The 17,110-nt window shown below is 41.4% G+C and overlaps 1 protein-coding gene across 5 annotated transcripts in view; it reads left to right on the plus strand.

Moving 5' to 3' along the window:
* rimbp2a (RIMS binding protein 2a) overlaps positions 1-17,110 on the plus strand; it is a 75,733-nt gene that overhangs the window by 9,017 nt on the left and 49,606 nt on the right. For 4 of the 5 annotated variants that reach the window (XM_087843627.1, XM_006788749.2, XM_006788751.2 and 1 more), the window contains exon 3: positions 3,110-3,256. In XM_087843627.1, the coding sequence (XP_087699753.1) occupies positions 3,110-3,256 (147 nt within the window). Of the gene's footprint in view, positions 1-3,109; positions 3,257-14,163; positions 14,609-17,110 lie in introns of those variants that run through there. The other variant, XM_035906951.2, reaches the window with a different exon arrangement.

Below are 17,110 nucleotides of genomic sequence, written 5' to 3' on the forward strand. Positions count from 1 at the left end.
GAGCAGCTTTGCCAGCTTCCTCAATACAAGAATGACGACTCCTGTGTGGACGGCACAATTGGGCCCTGCCAGACAAGGGACTGGTTGCAGTGCTTGCATGCATCAAACTCTGCTAAATTAGGAGTCTGATTGTATGGTATCATGTCTCCCTTGGATGTCTTAACTGCCTGTGATTAGAGTTTATGTGTTTGCTCCAGAGTCCAGTCACCCAGATGCTAAAATGTCCAAAATATTTTAAATGAAGCTGAGAAAATATTTTCATTTTGTTGTCAAGTCACTAAAGAGGTTACCTGCCTTTAGCCATATATAAGCCATATATATTTTTTAGCATGTTAAATCTGGAAACCAGTGGTTCTGTGGTAAATGACTCACAAAATCAGCTCTCATAGGGACGTCAATATGGCCTAATATCTTGCTCTGAACAGTCTGACAGAATGTGTTAGTCTGTCTGTCTGTTTGGAAAACCAACAGCACTGGTTGGCAGGTCCATCTCTCTGTCTGTTCTTGGAAAGATCACCATATTACACTGGTGGATATATGTGTAGGCTCGACTGCTTAGCGGGTCTGGTGTATTAGCAGGTGGATCTGGCTGTCTTTCTGTCTACTTGGCACTTCCATCGTACTGGCTTCAGTAGCTTACGCTCTGTGGGTAAACTGTCATCTTGTCTGCAACTTTGTTTTTTCGTATGTGCTTTGTGGAGTGTGATAGTTTGGCTTTCCATCAAGGGGATCTGGTTATTGTTTGTATGTGTGCGAGTGTGTGAATTGTTTTGTGTGCCAAAATACCAACTGTTCTGGTAACAAGCAAATTGATATATTAGAATAATATAAACTGAAGTTAGAGCCATCTGTTGGTTGGTCTGTCAGGGATTGGTAAAAAGAAATAATGCTTGATGAGAACAGTGGGCTGACAATTTGACCACAGCCTTAAAGTTCCTTGAGATGGGTTTAGTAACTTAAAAAAAATAGATGAAAAGCTAGTGTAGGGAGGGAAAAGACAAAAGAGAACAGACTTCAAAGTAATGCAGGCAAAAGCTTTCCTTTGTTTGAGGTGCTAATGTGGTAATACTTGTGTGTCTGGGCAGGCTAAGTGTGCTTTTTCAGGAGACAAATATGAAAGACCAATGCTTTTTCAGGCATTTCAGATTATACTTCTCTAACATTTTCCTGTAATACTTAAAGTAAGCAGAGTGTAGCACAGCACCAAATCTTTCTTTAGCCTTACGTACAGGGGAATGTTCTGTGTTCTGATATATATATATATATATATATATATATATATATATATATATATATATATATATATATATATATATATATATATATATATATATATATATATATATATATATATCAGAGCAAAATGCATCCTTCTATCTTCGGGGTTGTGTTTAATTCCAGGAGGCACAAATACATTTTTACTGTATCTTAAATCAGATTTTCTCTCACTTCAGCAAAAAAAGCTGCCTAATACCTCTGCTATCTACAGTCCCTCTGGTAGCTCCAGCGTGATTGGAAACTTGGAAAAAAGACTGACAGCATAGCAGTTCTATTCCAAAACACGACAGCTATGAATGGAAAAGTGCCACCAAACTGCTCCGATGGATGTCTTTCATGAAAGAAGACTAACTCAGCAGCACAAGGGATGCTTCCAGCCTGCCTGTTGCAGATATGCACTACATTTCCACTGAGAATTTAAGCAAGTGAAATTTTGGATTTTAAAGGCTTTTTTATGCCATCAAGAAAATGTTAAAAAAAATACACTGATGTGCAGACTGAGCTGCAGCAGCTTCATTATCAGACCCGCTAATCCCTTTCCTGTCACTGACCATATGGGACTGAAGCAGTAGACTGTTGTAAGAAACACTGTCAATATGGCTTCTCTTTACTGTATATTAATCATGTGAATTGGTTGGTTAAATAACTTGAATAAAGTGCCAGATGATTTTATGCAGATAATGGTTGCCTTACGTTTCCTGTTAGGTCACCATGAGGTTGCCAGGTTTTGTAGTGAAATATCTCTAGTAAATGTGGCACTGATATCCACATTAATAATATAATGTGATTGTGTGTTTAAATATTATTACAAGGGTGATGACTCCTGTGTGGACAACAGATTGTTTTATAGACACTGGAGGATTTTATGACACAACTTGTCTGCTGCACATCTTCCATGTGATCCACCTGAGTTTCGCTTTTAAGGTTTTGGGTAATTGCCATTAGACGATAATAGACAGACACTTTCATGTTTCCCTATGGATAATATATTTGCTAATATGCACAGGGTCACATTTGATTTAGTTTTTTGGTTTAGGACAGAGGTATCAAACATAAAGCCAGGGGGCCAGAATTAGCCTGGCAAAGACTCCAATCGGGACCACTGGATGGCTCTGGAAAATGTGAAATGTGAAGGAGTGCATAGATTTCTAAACTTTTTATAGCTTTTCCCATCGATAAATATTACAGCAAAGTAATTATGTAATAGATAAACAATTAAATGACAGAAAGTTCCTGTTTTTCACTATCTAATATATATATATATATATATATATATATATATATATATATATATATATATATACATAGTTTTTTTTATCTGGGAGTTCACAGAAAAAAAGGTAATTTCCTTTGAAATAACAAAAATTTACAGGACCATCTAGGCACTGGACTACCAGAATTTTTCTGTAATTTTACACATTTTTCATGTAGTTTCGTTGCATGGAAAATGAGTTTGATATGCCCAGTGTAAAACAAAATACTACAAAATGCGAAAGTTTTAAGTTGTACTTAAATGAGCACATCAGATGTTCATCTAGGTTGTTGGTGTCATGGAATACACATTTATCCTAACAACCAGTGGTGCCTGGGGCTGACCAACTGGTTCCAGTCTGCCTGAGGCTTTAAACCTCTAAACCTGCATGGCATCATATGAACATGATCACTTGTAACATCTTAGCAGCAGGATAATGTTGATGTTGAAGGACTGCTTCACAGAAGTGTTAGCCTGGCTCTACCAGCACTATTACAGCTACTACTAAAATGATATTGTATTTAATAATACAGGAATGTTCAACACTGGTTATTCTTGTCTTTATTATTTGTCTTGCAGTCAAGATATGATGTTTCATCTCAGCAAGCTACAGGCCACTCCACTGTCTACCATGCAAGCCGCTTTCGACTGCTGGAGGAGAGGAACCGAGCTCTAAAGCTTGAAGTAACCACACTTCGCCAGGAGAAACAGCAGTATAAGAAAGTGGTATGCTTGCTTATGAACCCCAGTTATGTCATTTTCCACAGACATAATTTTTGACACATAATTTCTACTTTTGTCTGTCTCTTCTGACAGCGAACGCAGTCATATTTCAAATGATATATATATTCTTTTGGCTTGGATATACCAGATGAAATATTACTAAAAGAGCACTAAAAGGCTAGCATAATTCAGTGCAAAACAGATAGGCGGGTGGTTTGGTGTGTGTTGTAGATGCGAGTGCCAGTTTGCACTCTGCCTTCATGCATGTATTTGTGTAGTGAAGTCAAGTTAGTGAAGTTGTCTTTTGGAGGCCTCCACCAGGTGGTCCCAGATGGCAAGGTGTTTGAGTCGTTGTCTTGGCAACATGCCCATTAGCAGGAGCGCTGACACACTGACAGAGGGGAACTGACAGAGCGTAGTGGCTGCTGCTGCTGCTATGAGCGGCAATCGTTTGAAATCAGTTCGAGAGTGAAATCTGCAAGCTCCGTTCCTCCTTTGCAGCCTTTTAATTTGTTTTATTTGAATGTGTTTTTCAAGTTAAAATAATAACATCAATTACATAATTTCATATTTGAAAATTTGCCACAACCTGCTGTTATTTTTGCCACAAATTATTAAAGCTAGATACTGTACAAATGACAAACTAACCAAACTTTCTGTCTCCCATCAGTCTTTCTTCCACTGAGAAGTAACGTTATGTGTAAAACTTTCTGATAAACTGCTCTCTCTATGTAAACAGAAAACCGTCAAAGCAAAACTTGTCTTTTATTTTTTTTCCCCTCCCTAACATTCAAAGTAACCACAACATAAAGCAGTAATGTTGTGTAATTTTGTGTGTGCGTGCTATTTTTAAATACGGGAGATACTGTTAGGAGGCAATCCAGCTGGGTGCCTGACAATCTTTTTGGTGTTGCTGCTGATAGCTTCACTCACACAGTCAGCACTGCACCATGGTCATTCATGCAAAGACAGACTCAGCTATGGATCAAAGAGAAGCTCAGTAATGAGAGAGGGTTCATTCTTACACATTTCCTTAAGCAGATGCACTGTGGCCTTTGTCGGGGCATTAAAAGAAACCAAAAAGAACCTATTTTTGGATAGCCCTTCCATCACTTGTCTTGTTGAGAATGCTGAAAACAATCTTATTTATTCATGTTTTTTATGAGCCACTCTTAATAACTTTGCAACTGGGCTAAAGGTAGAGAGTGATGGTCAAAAGATGCCTAATAACAAATTCCAATAAAATACACTTTGATTTAAGATGAGAAGAAATATGGTAGTGCACCAGAACTGTTTCCTGGATTTTGAGGTCTGGCACAGTTGCTGGAAATTTCTCAGCTGTGCATTCATGGCAAGAATCTACTCTTCCAACACATCCCAAAGGTGCTCTATTGTACTGAGATCTAAAGACTTTGGAGGTCATTGACTACAGTGAACTGACTGTAATGTTCAACCAACCAGTTTGAGATAATGTAAGCTTTGTGACATGGTGTGTTATCCCACTGGTAGTAGCCAAGATTGGTATACTGTGGTCACAATGGGATGGGCCATTGATACAAGGCAGGATGGATCCATGCTTTCATGTTATTTACCCTAGATTTTTACCCTACCATCGAAATGCTGCAGCAACAATGACCAAGGAGGGGCACCTGGTGTGGTATTCTGCTGCTGAAGCCCTACTGCTTGTAGGTTTGGTTTACAGATTTGTTCTGCATACCTTGGTTATAACGAGTGGCTATTTGAATTATTGTTTCCTTCCTGTCAGCTGGAAGCAGTCTGGCTTCTCTCCTAGCATCAACACGACATGTTCACCTGGAGAACTGCCTCACACTGGATATCTTCTCTTTTTCAGACCATTTTCTGTAAACCCAACAGATGCTTGTTTTTCAGAAATCTCAGTAGATCAGGAGTTTCTTACTTAAATTCTTTCTTCCCCATTCTGATGCTGGGTTTGAACTTGAATAGGTCATCTCGACCATGTCTGCATACCTAAATGCACTGAGTATATAATCACATATTCCCAAGGTAACAATAGTAGCATACAATTTACTTCAGATTATAATAAACTGAGAAAATATTTACTTTTTTTTTAACATTTTAAATTATTTTTATTTGGGCCAGCATGGCTTTATGGGTCTTTTTGGTGTGGAGTCAGTCTGTTACTACATGAAGACTCAGGACTAATAGGGAGAGCTTAAATGCTCATGTTGGGTCAGTATTAACTGGATGAGAAAAAGGAAACAGATTGCTAACATGTTTGCCCCATGTCAATTTAAAAAGGTGCTAATATGTTACAGGAAGGTGTGAGACCAGGGTGCTAGGAAGTTATATAAGCTACTATTTCAAAGTTTTTAATTTAATCTTTGCTGTGATGTTGAAACTTAATTTCATCGCCTGCTTATTAGTTATATTCCCATGTGTCTGTTTTTTCTTGAATTTAATTTGTTATTTTGCTTCCTAAATGGCAAGAGGAAACACAACACAAAAAAAAGGCTTTTGACCTGTTGCCTGGAAACAATCTGTGATGGACAGTTGGAGAAAGGTTCCCTCGGTGAGGAATGACCTTCTGTCTGTTGTGTGGCTGCTGCTAAAAGGCCACAGCTGTCTCCCTGGACACCATCCCTATGGCAACAATTGTGTACTGCTAGCAGCTGGCCCACTAAGATGAGAGGCCTCACAATGATATGAGTTGTGCCGGTGAAAAGAGGAGCAACGGCTAATCAATAATCCTAAATGGCTGTGTTGCTTTACCTGACCCCACAATCTGTATCTTAAGTTCTTCCAATCAATGACACACGAATAAAACGAGGTTAACAATAGAACAGTATGCTGAAATTAACTTCACAACTCAGCAGGAAAAACACTATCACCACCCACTTTCTCACACTGTTTTGACTCACAAGGTTGTTGTATCAGCTGACATTTACTCTGTCTCTCTAACTCAGTTCATCCCAGGTGTGTTCTTTAAGATATTCCTGTATGACTACATTATCCCCCCCCCTTCATTTCCCAGTTCATCCCCTTGCCTTTTTTTTACCTAAGTAAAACTGCTGAGAGTTAAAGCAGAGCACACTGAGATTTACCCTGTAGGAGAAACTGTAGAAAGAGAACAACAAAACCAACAGGTCGCACCACATTGGCCTCTAAAACCTGTGGGATGAGTTTTAATGATGAATTTAAAAAGTTGTTTCAAAAATCTGTTATTCAACTTTAATGGCTATTTTCTGTAGCGCTGTTCACAGTGTCTTGAAAAAGATCTGATAATGGAGAGAGAACAGCTCAGTACAACGTAGACGCAAGCACAAACACACATACACACACCTCCTCAGTGTCCACACCCAGGCAGAGAGGTTGACTGACGCCACAGGCCTGGCCTGTGCAGCTTCATGTTTGTGCTAATCTAAGCAGATATGATGTAAATCAGGGCGGGCCGTGCCTGGCCACGATCGAATTGAGACATCTTCTGACAGTTCCTTCCAGACAAAATTTCAGATGAGTTGCTTTCTAGCTCATGACCTAATAATTTTTAAATGATAAAACCAGTGTCAGTTGATGTCAATGTCATGTCATTTCCCTATGGTGCCAAGAATACAACATAAATACAACATATATACAAGAACAGATTCAAATAACCAGATACAAGCGAACACATTTGACCTTTGGTTCCAACCAAATGGCACTCTGTCTCTCATATAATATATACCTGCTCTGAGCTATGGCTTTGAAAGTGTGACGCTGACTAAAACACAGGAGGCGGAGCTGGAGGTGGCAGAGTTGAAGATGCAGGAGTGACCAGAAGGGACAGGATTAGAAATGAGGGCATCAGAGGGACAGCTCAGGCTGAGCAGTTTGGAGACAAAGTTTGAGAGGCAAGGCTGAGTTGGTTTGTGATTTCATCCATTAGTGACACAGGAAACTTAATTCTGCTGCATTAGAAGGAAAAAAATCACCTTAACTGGATTAAATCATTTTAGGGGTTAACATTGGCATACCCATTGTCAAAGGAGCTTGCAAAGAAAAGCGTCTGGACTCCTTTAAGTTGCTTGAAGACGTTTCACCTCTCATCCGAGAAGCTTCTTCAGTTCTAAGGTCAAATGGTGGAGAGTCCCAGATATAAACCTGGTGGGAGTTTCCCCCCACAGAGGGACAAAAGGACCCCCTGATGATCCTCTAATCGCCTGAGCCAAGGTGTGGAACTGGGTGTGGGTCCCAATCAGCCAGAGTTTCGGGTGAGTTCATTGTGAAACCTGGCCCCACCTTATCATGCGAATTCCTGAGGTCAGATAGCCCAGGGTGTGAGTGGGCATTAAGGCGTCTGGGAAGGGATCTCAAAACTGGATTATAGATGGCAGAGAGTTGGTGTCGTAAACCACCGCCTCTGTTCAAAGATGGTCGCTCACAGTGGACATAGATGGCTTCTTTCACTCCTCTTTCAAACCATCTGTCCTCTCTGTCCAAAATGTGAACATTGGCATCCTCGAAAGAGTGTCCTTTATCCTTAAGATGCAGATGGACAGCTGAATCTTGTCCTGTGGAGGTGGCTCTTCTGTGTTGTGCCATGCGCTTGTGAAGTGGCTGTTTGGTCTCTCCAATGTAGAGGTCTGGGCATTCCTCGCTGCACTGTACGGCATACACCACATTGTTAAGTCTGTGTTTTGGCGTTTTGTCTTTCGGGTGAACCAGTTTTTGTCTGAGTGTGTTGCTGGGTCTGAAGTACACCGGGATGTCATGCTTGGAGAAAACCCTCCTGAGTTTCTCTGATACACCGGCTACATACGGGATGACAATGTTGTTGCGTCTGTCCTTCTTATCCTCCCTCGCTGGTGTCTGATCTTCTTTTCTGTGCCTCTTTGCTGACTTTAAGAATGCCCATTTAGGATAGCCGCACGTTTTGAGTGCTTCCTTTACATGTGTGTGTTCCTTCTTTTTCCCTTCAGGCTTAGAGGGAACATGTTCTGCCCGGTGGTGTAGGGTCCTAATTACTCCAAGTTTGTGTTCCAGAGGGTGATGGGAGTCAAACAGGAGGTACTGGTCCGTGTGTGTGGGCTTCCGGTAAACTTCGATGTTGAGGTTGCCATTCTCTTCAATGTGCACAGCGCAGTCCAGGAAAGGCAAACAGTCATCCTTTGTGTCTTCCCTGGTGAACTTGATGTTTTTATCCACCGCGTTGATGTGCGCAGTGAAGGATTCCACTTCTTGTGTCTTGATTTTGACCCAGGTGTCGTCTACATATCTGTACCAGTGGCTGGGTACTCTTCCTTTGAAAGAGCCAAGAGCCTTCCTTTCCACTTCCTCCATGTAAAGGTTGGCTACAATAGGTGACACGGGGGAGCCCATGGCACAGCCATGTTTTTGTCTGTAATAGCCTTCGTTGTATTTGAAATATGTAGTGGTGAGGCAGAGGTCTATACCCTGCATTTACGGACTTCCAAAAATCCACAAGGAAGCTGTCCCACTCAGACCCATAGTCAGTAGCATAAACTCAGCCACTTATAACATTGCAAAACACCTTGCTACCATCCTTGCTCCTCTCGTGGGGAACACCCCACACCACATAAAGAACTCCACCGACTTCACTGACAAGGTCCAGAAACTTACCCTGGATCCAGATGAAACCATAGTGTCCTTTGATGTAGTCTCTCTCTTCACTTGCATACCCACCACGGAGGCAGTGGAGACTGTCAGAAAACGACTACAAGAAGACAACTCCTTGGAGGACAGGACCAACTTCACACTCGATCAGATTTGCACACTGTTAGACCTCTGCCTCACCACTACATATTTCAAATACAACGAAGGCTATTACAGACAAAAACATGGCTGTGCTATGGGCTCCCCCGTGTCACCTATTGTAGCCAACCTTTACATGGAGGAAGTGGAAAGGAAGGCTCTTGGCTCTTTCAAAGGAAGAGTACCCAGCCACTGGTACAGATATGTAGACGACACCTGGGTCAAAATCAAGACACAAGAAGTGGAATCCTTCACTGCGCACATCAACGCGGTGGATAAAAACATCAAGTTCACCAGGGAAGACACAAAGGATGACTGTTTGCCTTTCCTGGACTGCGCTGTGCACATTGAAGAGAATGGCAACCTCAACATCGAAGTTTACCGGAAGCCCACACACACGGACCAGTACCTCCTGTTTGACTCCCATCACCCTCTGGAACACAAACTTGGAGTAATTAGGACCCTACACCACCGGGCAGAACATGTTCCCTCTAAGCCTGAAGGGAAAAAGAAGGAACACACACATGTAAAGGAAGCACTCAAAACGTGCGGCTATCCTAAATGGGCATTCTTAAAGTCAGCAAAGAGGCACAGAAAAGAAGATCAGACACCAGCGAGGGAGGATAAGAAGGACAGACGCAACAACATTGTCATCCCGTATGTAGCCGGTGTATCAGAGAAACTCAGGAGGGTTTTCTCCAAGCATGACATCCCGGTGTACTTCAGACCCAGCAACACACTCAGACAAAAACTGGTTCACCCGAAAGACAAAACGCCAAAACACAGACTTAACAATGTGGTGTATGCCGTACAGTGCAGCGAGGAATGCCCAGACCTCTACATTGGAGAGACCAAACAGCCACTTCACAAGCGCATGGCACAACACAGAAGAGCCACCTCCACAGGACAAGATTCAGCTGTCCATCTGCATCTTAAGGATAAAGGACACTCTTTCGAGGATGCCAATGTTCACATTTTGGACAGAGAGGACAGATGGTTTGAAAGAGGAGTGAAAGAAGCCATCTATGTCCACTGTGAGCGACCATCTTTGAACAGAGGCGGTGGTTTACGACACCAACTCTCTGCCATCTATAATCCAGTTTTGAGATCCCTTCCCAGACGCCTTAATGCCCACTCACACCCTGGGCTATCTGACCTCAGGAATTCGCATGATAAGGTGGGGCCAGGTTTCACAATGAACTCACCCGAAACTCTGGCTGATTGGGACCCACACCCAGTTCCACACCTTGGCTCAGGCGATTAGAGGATCATCAGGGGGTCCTTTTGTCCCTCTGTGGGGGGGACACTCCCACCAGGTTTATATCTGGGACTCTCCACCATTTGACCTTAGAACTGAAGAAGCCTCTCGGATGAGAGGTGAAACGTCTTCAAGTAACTTAAAGAAGTCCAGACGCTTTTCTTTGCAAGCTCCTTTGACTACGATGACCTGGATGACTGAGAACCTTCACAGACATTGGCATACCCACATTCAAACATTTATTCTGAACTGTGCACCACAATTTCAAAACATTTTCTGAAAGATGTAACAGTGTACATGTTCTCACTTTCATTAGAATTTTGTTTATCAAAAGGTCTGACATAGGTGAGCTGGCAAATGCAAATAACAGCATTCTCATCACTTATTTCTTCAATACAACATGCATGTCCTTCATTCATCACTTTGTGGAACTTCAACGCACTTCTGCTCTCCCCCATATTCCATCTTCACAAGCATATCCTATGTGGAGATTGAATAAAAATTAGTTGACACTAATTAATTGCACAAATAATCCAGTAATCAATTGCACCACAGTAAAAAAAAAAAGGAATCCTTTTTGAGCCATTACTTGTGTAAAGTATTTTCCCAAAAGACAAGGACACAGGCAACAGGTAATACTGAACTAAATGTAAAACCTCAACCTTTTTCATTTTTACCTAAACCGTGTGCACAAAACTCTGGAGGGATCTAAATGCTAACGTAGAACCCAGTCAGGACGTCTGCTACTGCTGTTTGCTCGTTGTTTTTTATGGGAGATCATTTTCAGGCTTCAAGTAGCACCATTATACCAACATTTCATATTCTAGACATTGTTTAAGGTGTATTTGACCAAAAAACTGAAAATTCACATGCAAGCTTTTTTTCAAGGCTGTGGTATTTGCCTGCAAACAATACCTTTCAGCTAGCTAAAATAGAATATTATGCTATCAGCGAGCAACATGGCTAATGCCTTCCACACAGCTTTGTCTCAACTCCAAAGAGCCACAGAAGTAAAAGCTAATAATAATAATTGAAGCAATCTTTGAAAAAAATGACTTACCAAGCATGGCAAACAACTCAAATATGTAGAGCAAAATGTTCTGAACGGCTTCACTTCAGCTTCGATTGGAGCCTATGGTGCTGGGGGCGGAGTCTGTGAATTTACTCTATTAGTGTTGTACTGTTATCACTACGTGTTGGATACACTGTGTATGTTAACGCAGGTCAACAGCAAGCCAAACTCAATTTTCATGAGCCAGGAAACTGAGCGTCTTGCTCCTTTATTACAGTCTTCTCGACAGCTTACAATCTTTTACAACTGTGGCTTGAATAGCTCGATGAAAGTGTTGAGTGAAACTAAAAAATAAACCAGAAAATAAAATATCCTTTAGCTCTTTCACATTGTGAAATAAATGCACAAAAGAAATAGTTAGTGACAGAAAACATGTATCAAAGTTAGTCTTAGCTGCTAAGTAATGATAAACAGTAGTTTTAACAATCCTCTGATATGCAAATTAGATCGCTAGCATCATTGCTATGTTAATAGACCGTGCTCTAAGCAAAATCCGCTTCTGGGATAAGGCTAATTCCTGGCACAAACACATTCACAAAAACGATCTCTAAATCAGCTGTTATAAATATATAAAACAAACCAGAACATGTAATAAACTTACAGCCGTTGCTTTCGATGGTGTATATAAAGATTCAGGCCACAGAAGATGAAGTTTAAACACAGGTAGGCAGGTTTTCTGTACAATGCTTTTTCCCAACTGACTGCAGCGTCTGCTTCCCACAATGCATTGCGAACACAGATTACTCCTTCACAATAAGATACAGAAAAACTAATGCTGACTGTATAGAACATATTTTTTAACATAAATTACCACAGATGAAATATGACATTTTATCACTAAATTATTATGAACCATTTTTTAATCTTTTACTTGGGACAGAACAAGTGTCATAGCCCCTCTAGGAGTTCAGAGTTAAGAGGTTAAGAGTTTTCCATTGTAACACCTCCAGATTTGAAATAGAAACACTCATTTTTAACACTCGATTTTAACTACTATCATTTTACACCTCAGAGTTACATTAAAAGAATGTGACTCTACTTAGAGTAAAATTAACTCTAAGACTACTAACACCAAAACATTTAACACTTTTGAATTTGCTCTGTATATCGCACTTGGAACGCTCATAAAGTTGAAAAAAACAAAGCAACATTAGTTTATATGATAAAACTTGTGACTTCAGACTTCTACATAATGCGACTTCCTTTTGCAGCCGCAGGAGTCATTCCCTGTTGGCCTTTAGAAAGAAAGCACGTTTTAGGCACTTTCATGTTGGCTTCATTTTTCAGACCTGGAATCCACACCCATCTTTTATATACAGTCTGTGCATCTCAGCAGGCAACGTGTCAGCCCACGAATGTGGAGTAATGATCCTATGAAACATTCACTCTCTGCAGCCTAAAAACACCGTTGTGAAATATGTTTGGTATACTTGATTATGACTAAGCCATTGGTCATTGTGACAGGGTTGATACAATTGATTTTCAGCCGTGATAGCTGTATTGATTACAGTGTTTCTCACAAAATATTAGTTATTGTATTATTTCTTTCTTTTTCTGCCACATTTTTGGCTACAAGTTATTAAGAACTTGGGAAGTTGTGTAATAAGTTGTAAATTGTAAATTGGAAGATGTCAAACTATATCAGTTCTTTTATTTATTGTAGTTCATTAACAATGCAAATAGAAAAATTCTCACTTGTATGTAAATGATTAAACTCTTGCTAAAACCTCCGCAAGGTTTATAAGAATCTGTCAGTTGATCACAACGCACACAGCATTATTGCCTCTGGCTTAAGTTGGAAAAGTTGCCAGCATCAATAAGGGGGGCAAAATGTGCTGGGTGACTGGTCAGGTCAAACCCCTAGTGTGTGTAGCTGCCCTGAGCAGGGGCTCCCTCATCACAGACCAGATTGTTCTGGACATAGTTTAGGAGATATTTATAGACAGTGACGTTACAAGATAGGAATATTGGAAACATTGGGATGTCCGGTTGTTCTTGATTGCATCATTGTTCAGGTGCTTTTGTGTGCAGCTAATCCTAGCTGCACACAAAAGCACCTGAACAAGCGTCTTTGGCCAGCTTTTCCCATAAGTAGCCACTGTGATACCAGTCATTGGTTAGTGCCCATCTTGAAGCTTTTCACATCTGCTTCCTTGGTGCTCTGAAGGGGCAAAGGGTGGGTGATCTGAGAAACAAAGGGACACTACACAGCATGCTCATAAAGCAGTTACTCAAAGCATAGCCTACTTTATAGCCTTCTTGGATTTTTAATGCGGATGAAACTTTGCAACCAGTACACCAGTAAGAGTTGAAACTACAGACTAAGACCATAAACCCACCAGAAAGCGTACACCAAGGACAACATTCAAGTGAGAAGTGGAGTAGTTTTCTCATAGACTTTATGCAATCAGAGGTATTTTGCAACCGTAAAGTTGTCCCCCACTGGCTATTAGAAAGGAAGAAAGGAATTACACATTGGTATCACTTCTCCAGAATATTTTTATATACATATAACCTGTGACCATAAGAGTGCAGAGCACCACTTAAAGACACAGTGAGACATAAATCTTACTAGAATACTGTAAAAACAAACAATAAAACTCCTGTAATATAATGTATAAATATTATACACAGGCTTCTGCACAGCCATAACTACAAAACCTGCCAGCTAACGCTATGCCTCATTTATTAATGCCATAAACGTTTATTAGATGTGTATCTTAGTAGAAAAGGCGAAATGAGGAAAAAGCAGCATCAGTCAAGACCTTGTTAAATTAGTGCCACGACTTAAGACATGAAATTGGGAGAAGCAGAGATGAGGGCGGGTCTATTTGGTTGTTCATATTCCAATTGCCAGCGACACCTTTCCTCTGTGGACTCCTGATGTAACCGAAGGCTGTAGCGGTGTTGATTTTTATTCAACAGAGTGGAATTGTGCAGCTCGCCGCAAACACATGCAGGTCCAGGGAGAACGGGGGGAGAGAACGCAGGAGAGAAAAGGAGAAATGATGGAGGAAGGTTGTTAAGAAGGAGGGTCTTCGGGGGTGGGGTGAGAGAGTGAGAGGAACGGGAGGCTAGGAAAGAGAGTGTGTGGAGAGGGGGCGGAGGAAAGAGAGTAAAAGAGAGAGAGAGAGGCCCCAGAGCTGCTACTGATGCTGCTGCTGCCGCTGCTGCAGCCGTTTGACAATTCCCCACCCATACAGAGCGCGGAAGAAGGGAGGAGATCAGAGCAAGGATGAAGAAGGAGTAAGCGACACCTCAGTAAAGATGCTCCTATGCTAAGCCGGCGCTAACGGTAAATACAAAGCCTTTATCACCACTCTGCTTCCTCTTCAGTGCTGCTGTTTGTCTCCGCATCACCGGCTCGAGTGTGTTTGTGTCTGATTTGGCTCTGTTGAGTCCTATATATAGTACTCAGGGTTAGCTTAGCCAAGCAGCTGGGGAAAACCTGTCTGTGCAGTGGCTGCAGGAGGAGACAGATGTGCACAGGGAGACGGAGAGGAGGGGAGGATTTGTACATTTTGTCTCTATTGGGATGTAATGAGAAGAAAGCAACAACCAGCTTCCCGGTTTCCTGGCTGAGGCAGAGCCACCTGTTTGGAGATGTGTGGGTGTGTATGGAGGGGTGAGGGGTGGGGTTACAGTGTATGGTCTAATTGTGTGCTTAGTGCATGATAAGGATATTGTGTGCATGTGTGTTTGCATGGATTTCTGGAGGAGTGCTGCTGCCTTGTGACTGCTGTCAAATGTTAAATCTCATTGTGTGCTTATGTAAGAAATGTGTGTAAAACAAGATGTATAGACACTTGGAAATGCAGGAAGCCAGATAAACAGAAATAGGTGGTGCTACAAATTTGATTTTCGGTGTGTGTGTCTGTGCTTTGGCGTTGTCAGTTCCGGTAACCTGAGCTTTTCCTGGTTGCTGCCTGCTGAGAGGTTGCCAGGTGTTGGTGATGAATATTAACCCACTCATGACTGACTCACGTTTGCTCTCTGCTGGTTGTTTATTCACATGAGCAAAAGTCTCTCACTAAAGGTCTTGGTGTGTCTGTGAGTGCTTGGCAAAGTGATCTACTATATACACTATAGTGGCTAAATGGTCTGCAGTCTAATAAAATAATCTTGCAATAAATTCCGCCTTCGTAGAGGCTATAAATGTTTGAGAGAGGTGTTATTTCGTCTGGCTTTCTGGAAGGTTGTAGATTAAGGGGTTATTGAACTACACCACTACTGAGTGGCGTTTCTTTTATTTTGCCCACTAGTTTATGGCAGTGAGGGTAGACTTTAAGTGAGGGTAGTATTTAAGTTTATTCACCTCATAATACGTGAAGCACGTCTCTTTTATGCATGAAATCTTCAAAAATAAGTGGCATGTTTAGTGAGCACTGGTGTGACTGCTCTGCCATGTAGGTTGTAAGCAATTAAATCATCCGCCTAATGAATGGGAACGGTTATGCAAAGGTTATGGTAAAAGTTAAATATGATGACAATATGACTGGAAATAAAAACTTAATGGAAAGCGCAATGCTTCTTTTAATCGCCTTGGAATTGTTTCACGATACGAAAACTTGACAGTTGTGTTAAATTCACAGAGCAGAGATTTGAGCCATGAGACAGCTCTCAGACATGAGAGCTGTCACTGCACTACCAGCTACTTAGCAAATATTGAAATACCTCTTCAGGAAATGTGTTCGAACCTGTATGTGCATATTAAGAACAAGTGAGTGTGTTATATACCTTCGTCTTGCATATGTTTGAATATATGGTTGTGTGGGTGGGTGAGACACCAGTGGACGAATAGTGTACTGTTAGTTCTACAGTTTTACTTTACTGCATTTTGTTTTATACATTTGGCATCACTTTTGTTCTCTGTGTACAGTAATTTTGCCTTTTCTGTTCCCTGTGAGGATACGAATGCCTTGCTCTTTTTGCACTATTCCTCCCTGTTTTCTTCTCCTTCTACTTCTTCATCTTCATGCGGCAGGCTGGTCGGCGTTGCCAACCGACATTCAGTTGGATGCCAGAGGGCAAGAAGGAGAGAGATAGAGGAAAGAAGGCAGGGGAAATGAAACATGTGTTTTCAGTCTTACAACTGATTTTCTCTCCTGCTCTTCTCTCGAGATAATCAGGGAGTCTGGCAGCCAAAAGACAGCCTCCTTGACTAATCAAAATGTTCCTCCAGACATACAGGCTCTGCAATAATCCCTATAGTCACAGCCTTGGAGGGGTGTGGCAGCACATATCAATTTTTATGCATCTACTAAGAGAGTAAAACAGCGTATGCCAGCAGACGTGACATACAATCAAATTTATTCTAGACTACATGTCTTTAAATACATACTTGTGCACAATTTCACTTTATTATAAATGAAGAGCCTGGATTACTGGAAATCCACATGATATTCTGTCTGTCTTCAGTGTGTTTTTTGTCATGCATATTTCATATCTTACAGCTGTGTATCTTAATGTGCATCCTCAGTATGGAAGGCTTTTGTTTGCAGTGCTTGTGTGCAGACTCTCAGGGCATAAGATATGTTGCATGTGATAGTTCATTGCTACTTTTTTCATCTTGACACGCCATACCTGAAAGAGAGCAGTTTCTATAGCAACCGCATAAACCGTCACCACACTCCTATCCATGTTGTGTGTGTTCACGCAACATGTGTACCTCCACATGCCCCGAATGCGAGTGAGCGCTGTATTGATTGGTAGCGTATGTGTTGTCACCCAGCCAGCGGGTGGTGGTGGTGGTGGTGGTGGGAGGATGACGGAGATAAAAACAATAAAGGAGCGTTTG

Source organism: Neolamprologus brichardi, chromosome 7 (assembly GCF_056152115.1).
Source record: "Neolamprologus brichardi isolate AB-2024 chromosome 7, ASM5615211v1, whole genome shotgun sequence".
Classification (NCBI taxonomy): domain Eukaryota; kingdom Metazoa; phylum Chordata; class Actinopteri; order Cichliformes; family Cichlidae; genus Neolamprologus; species Neolamprologus brichardi.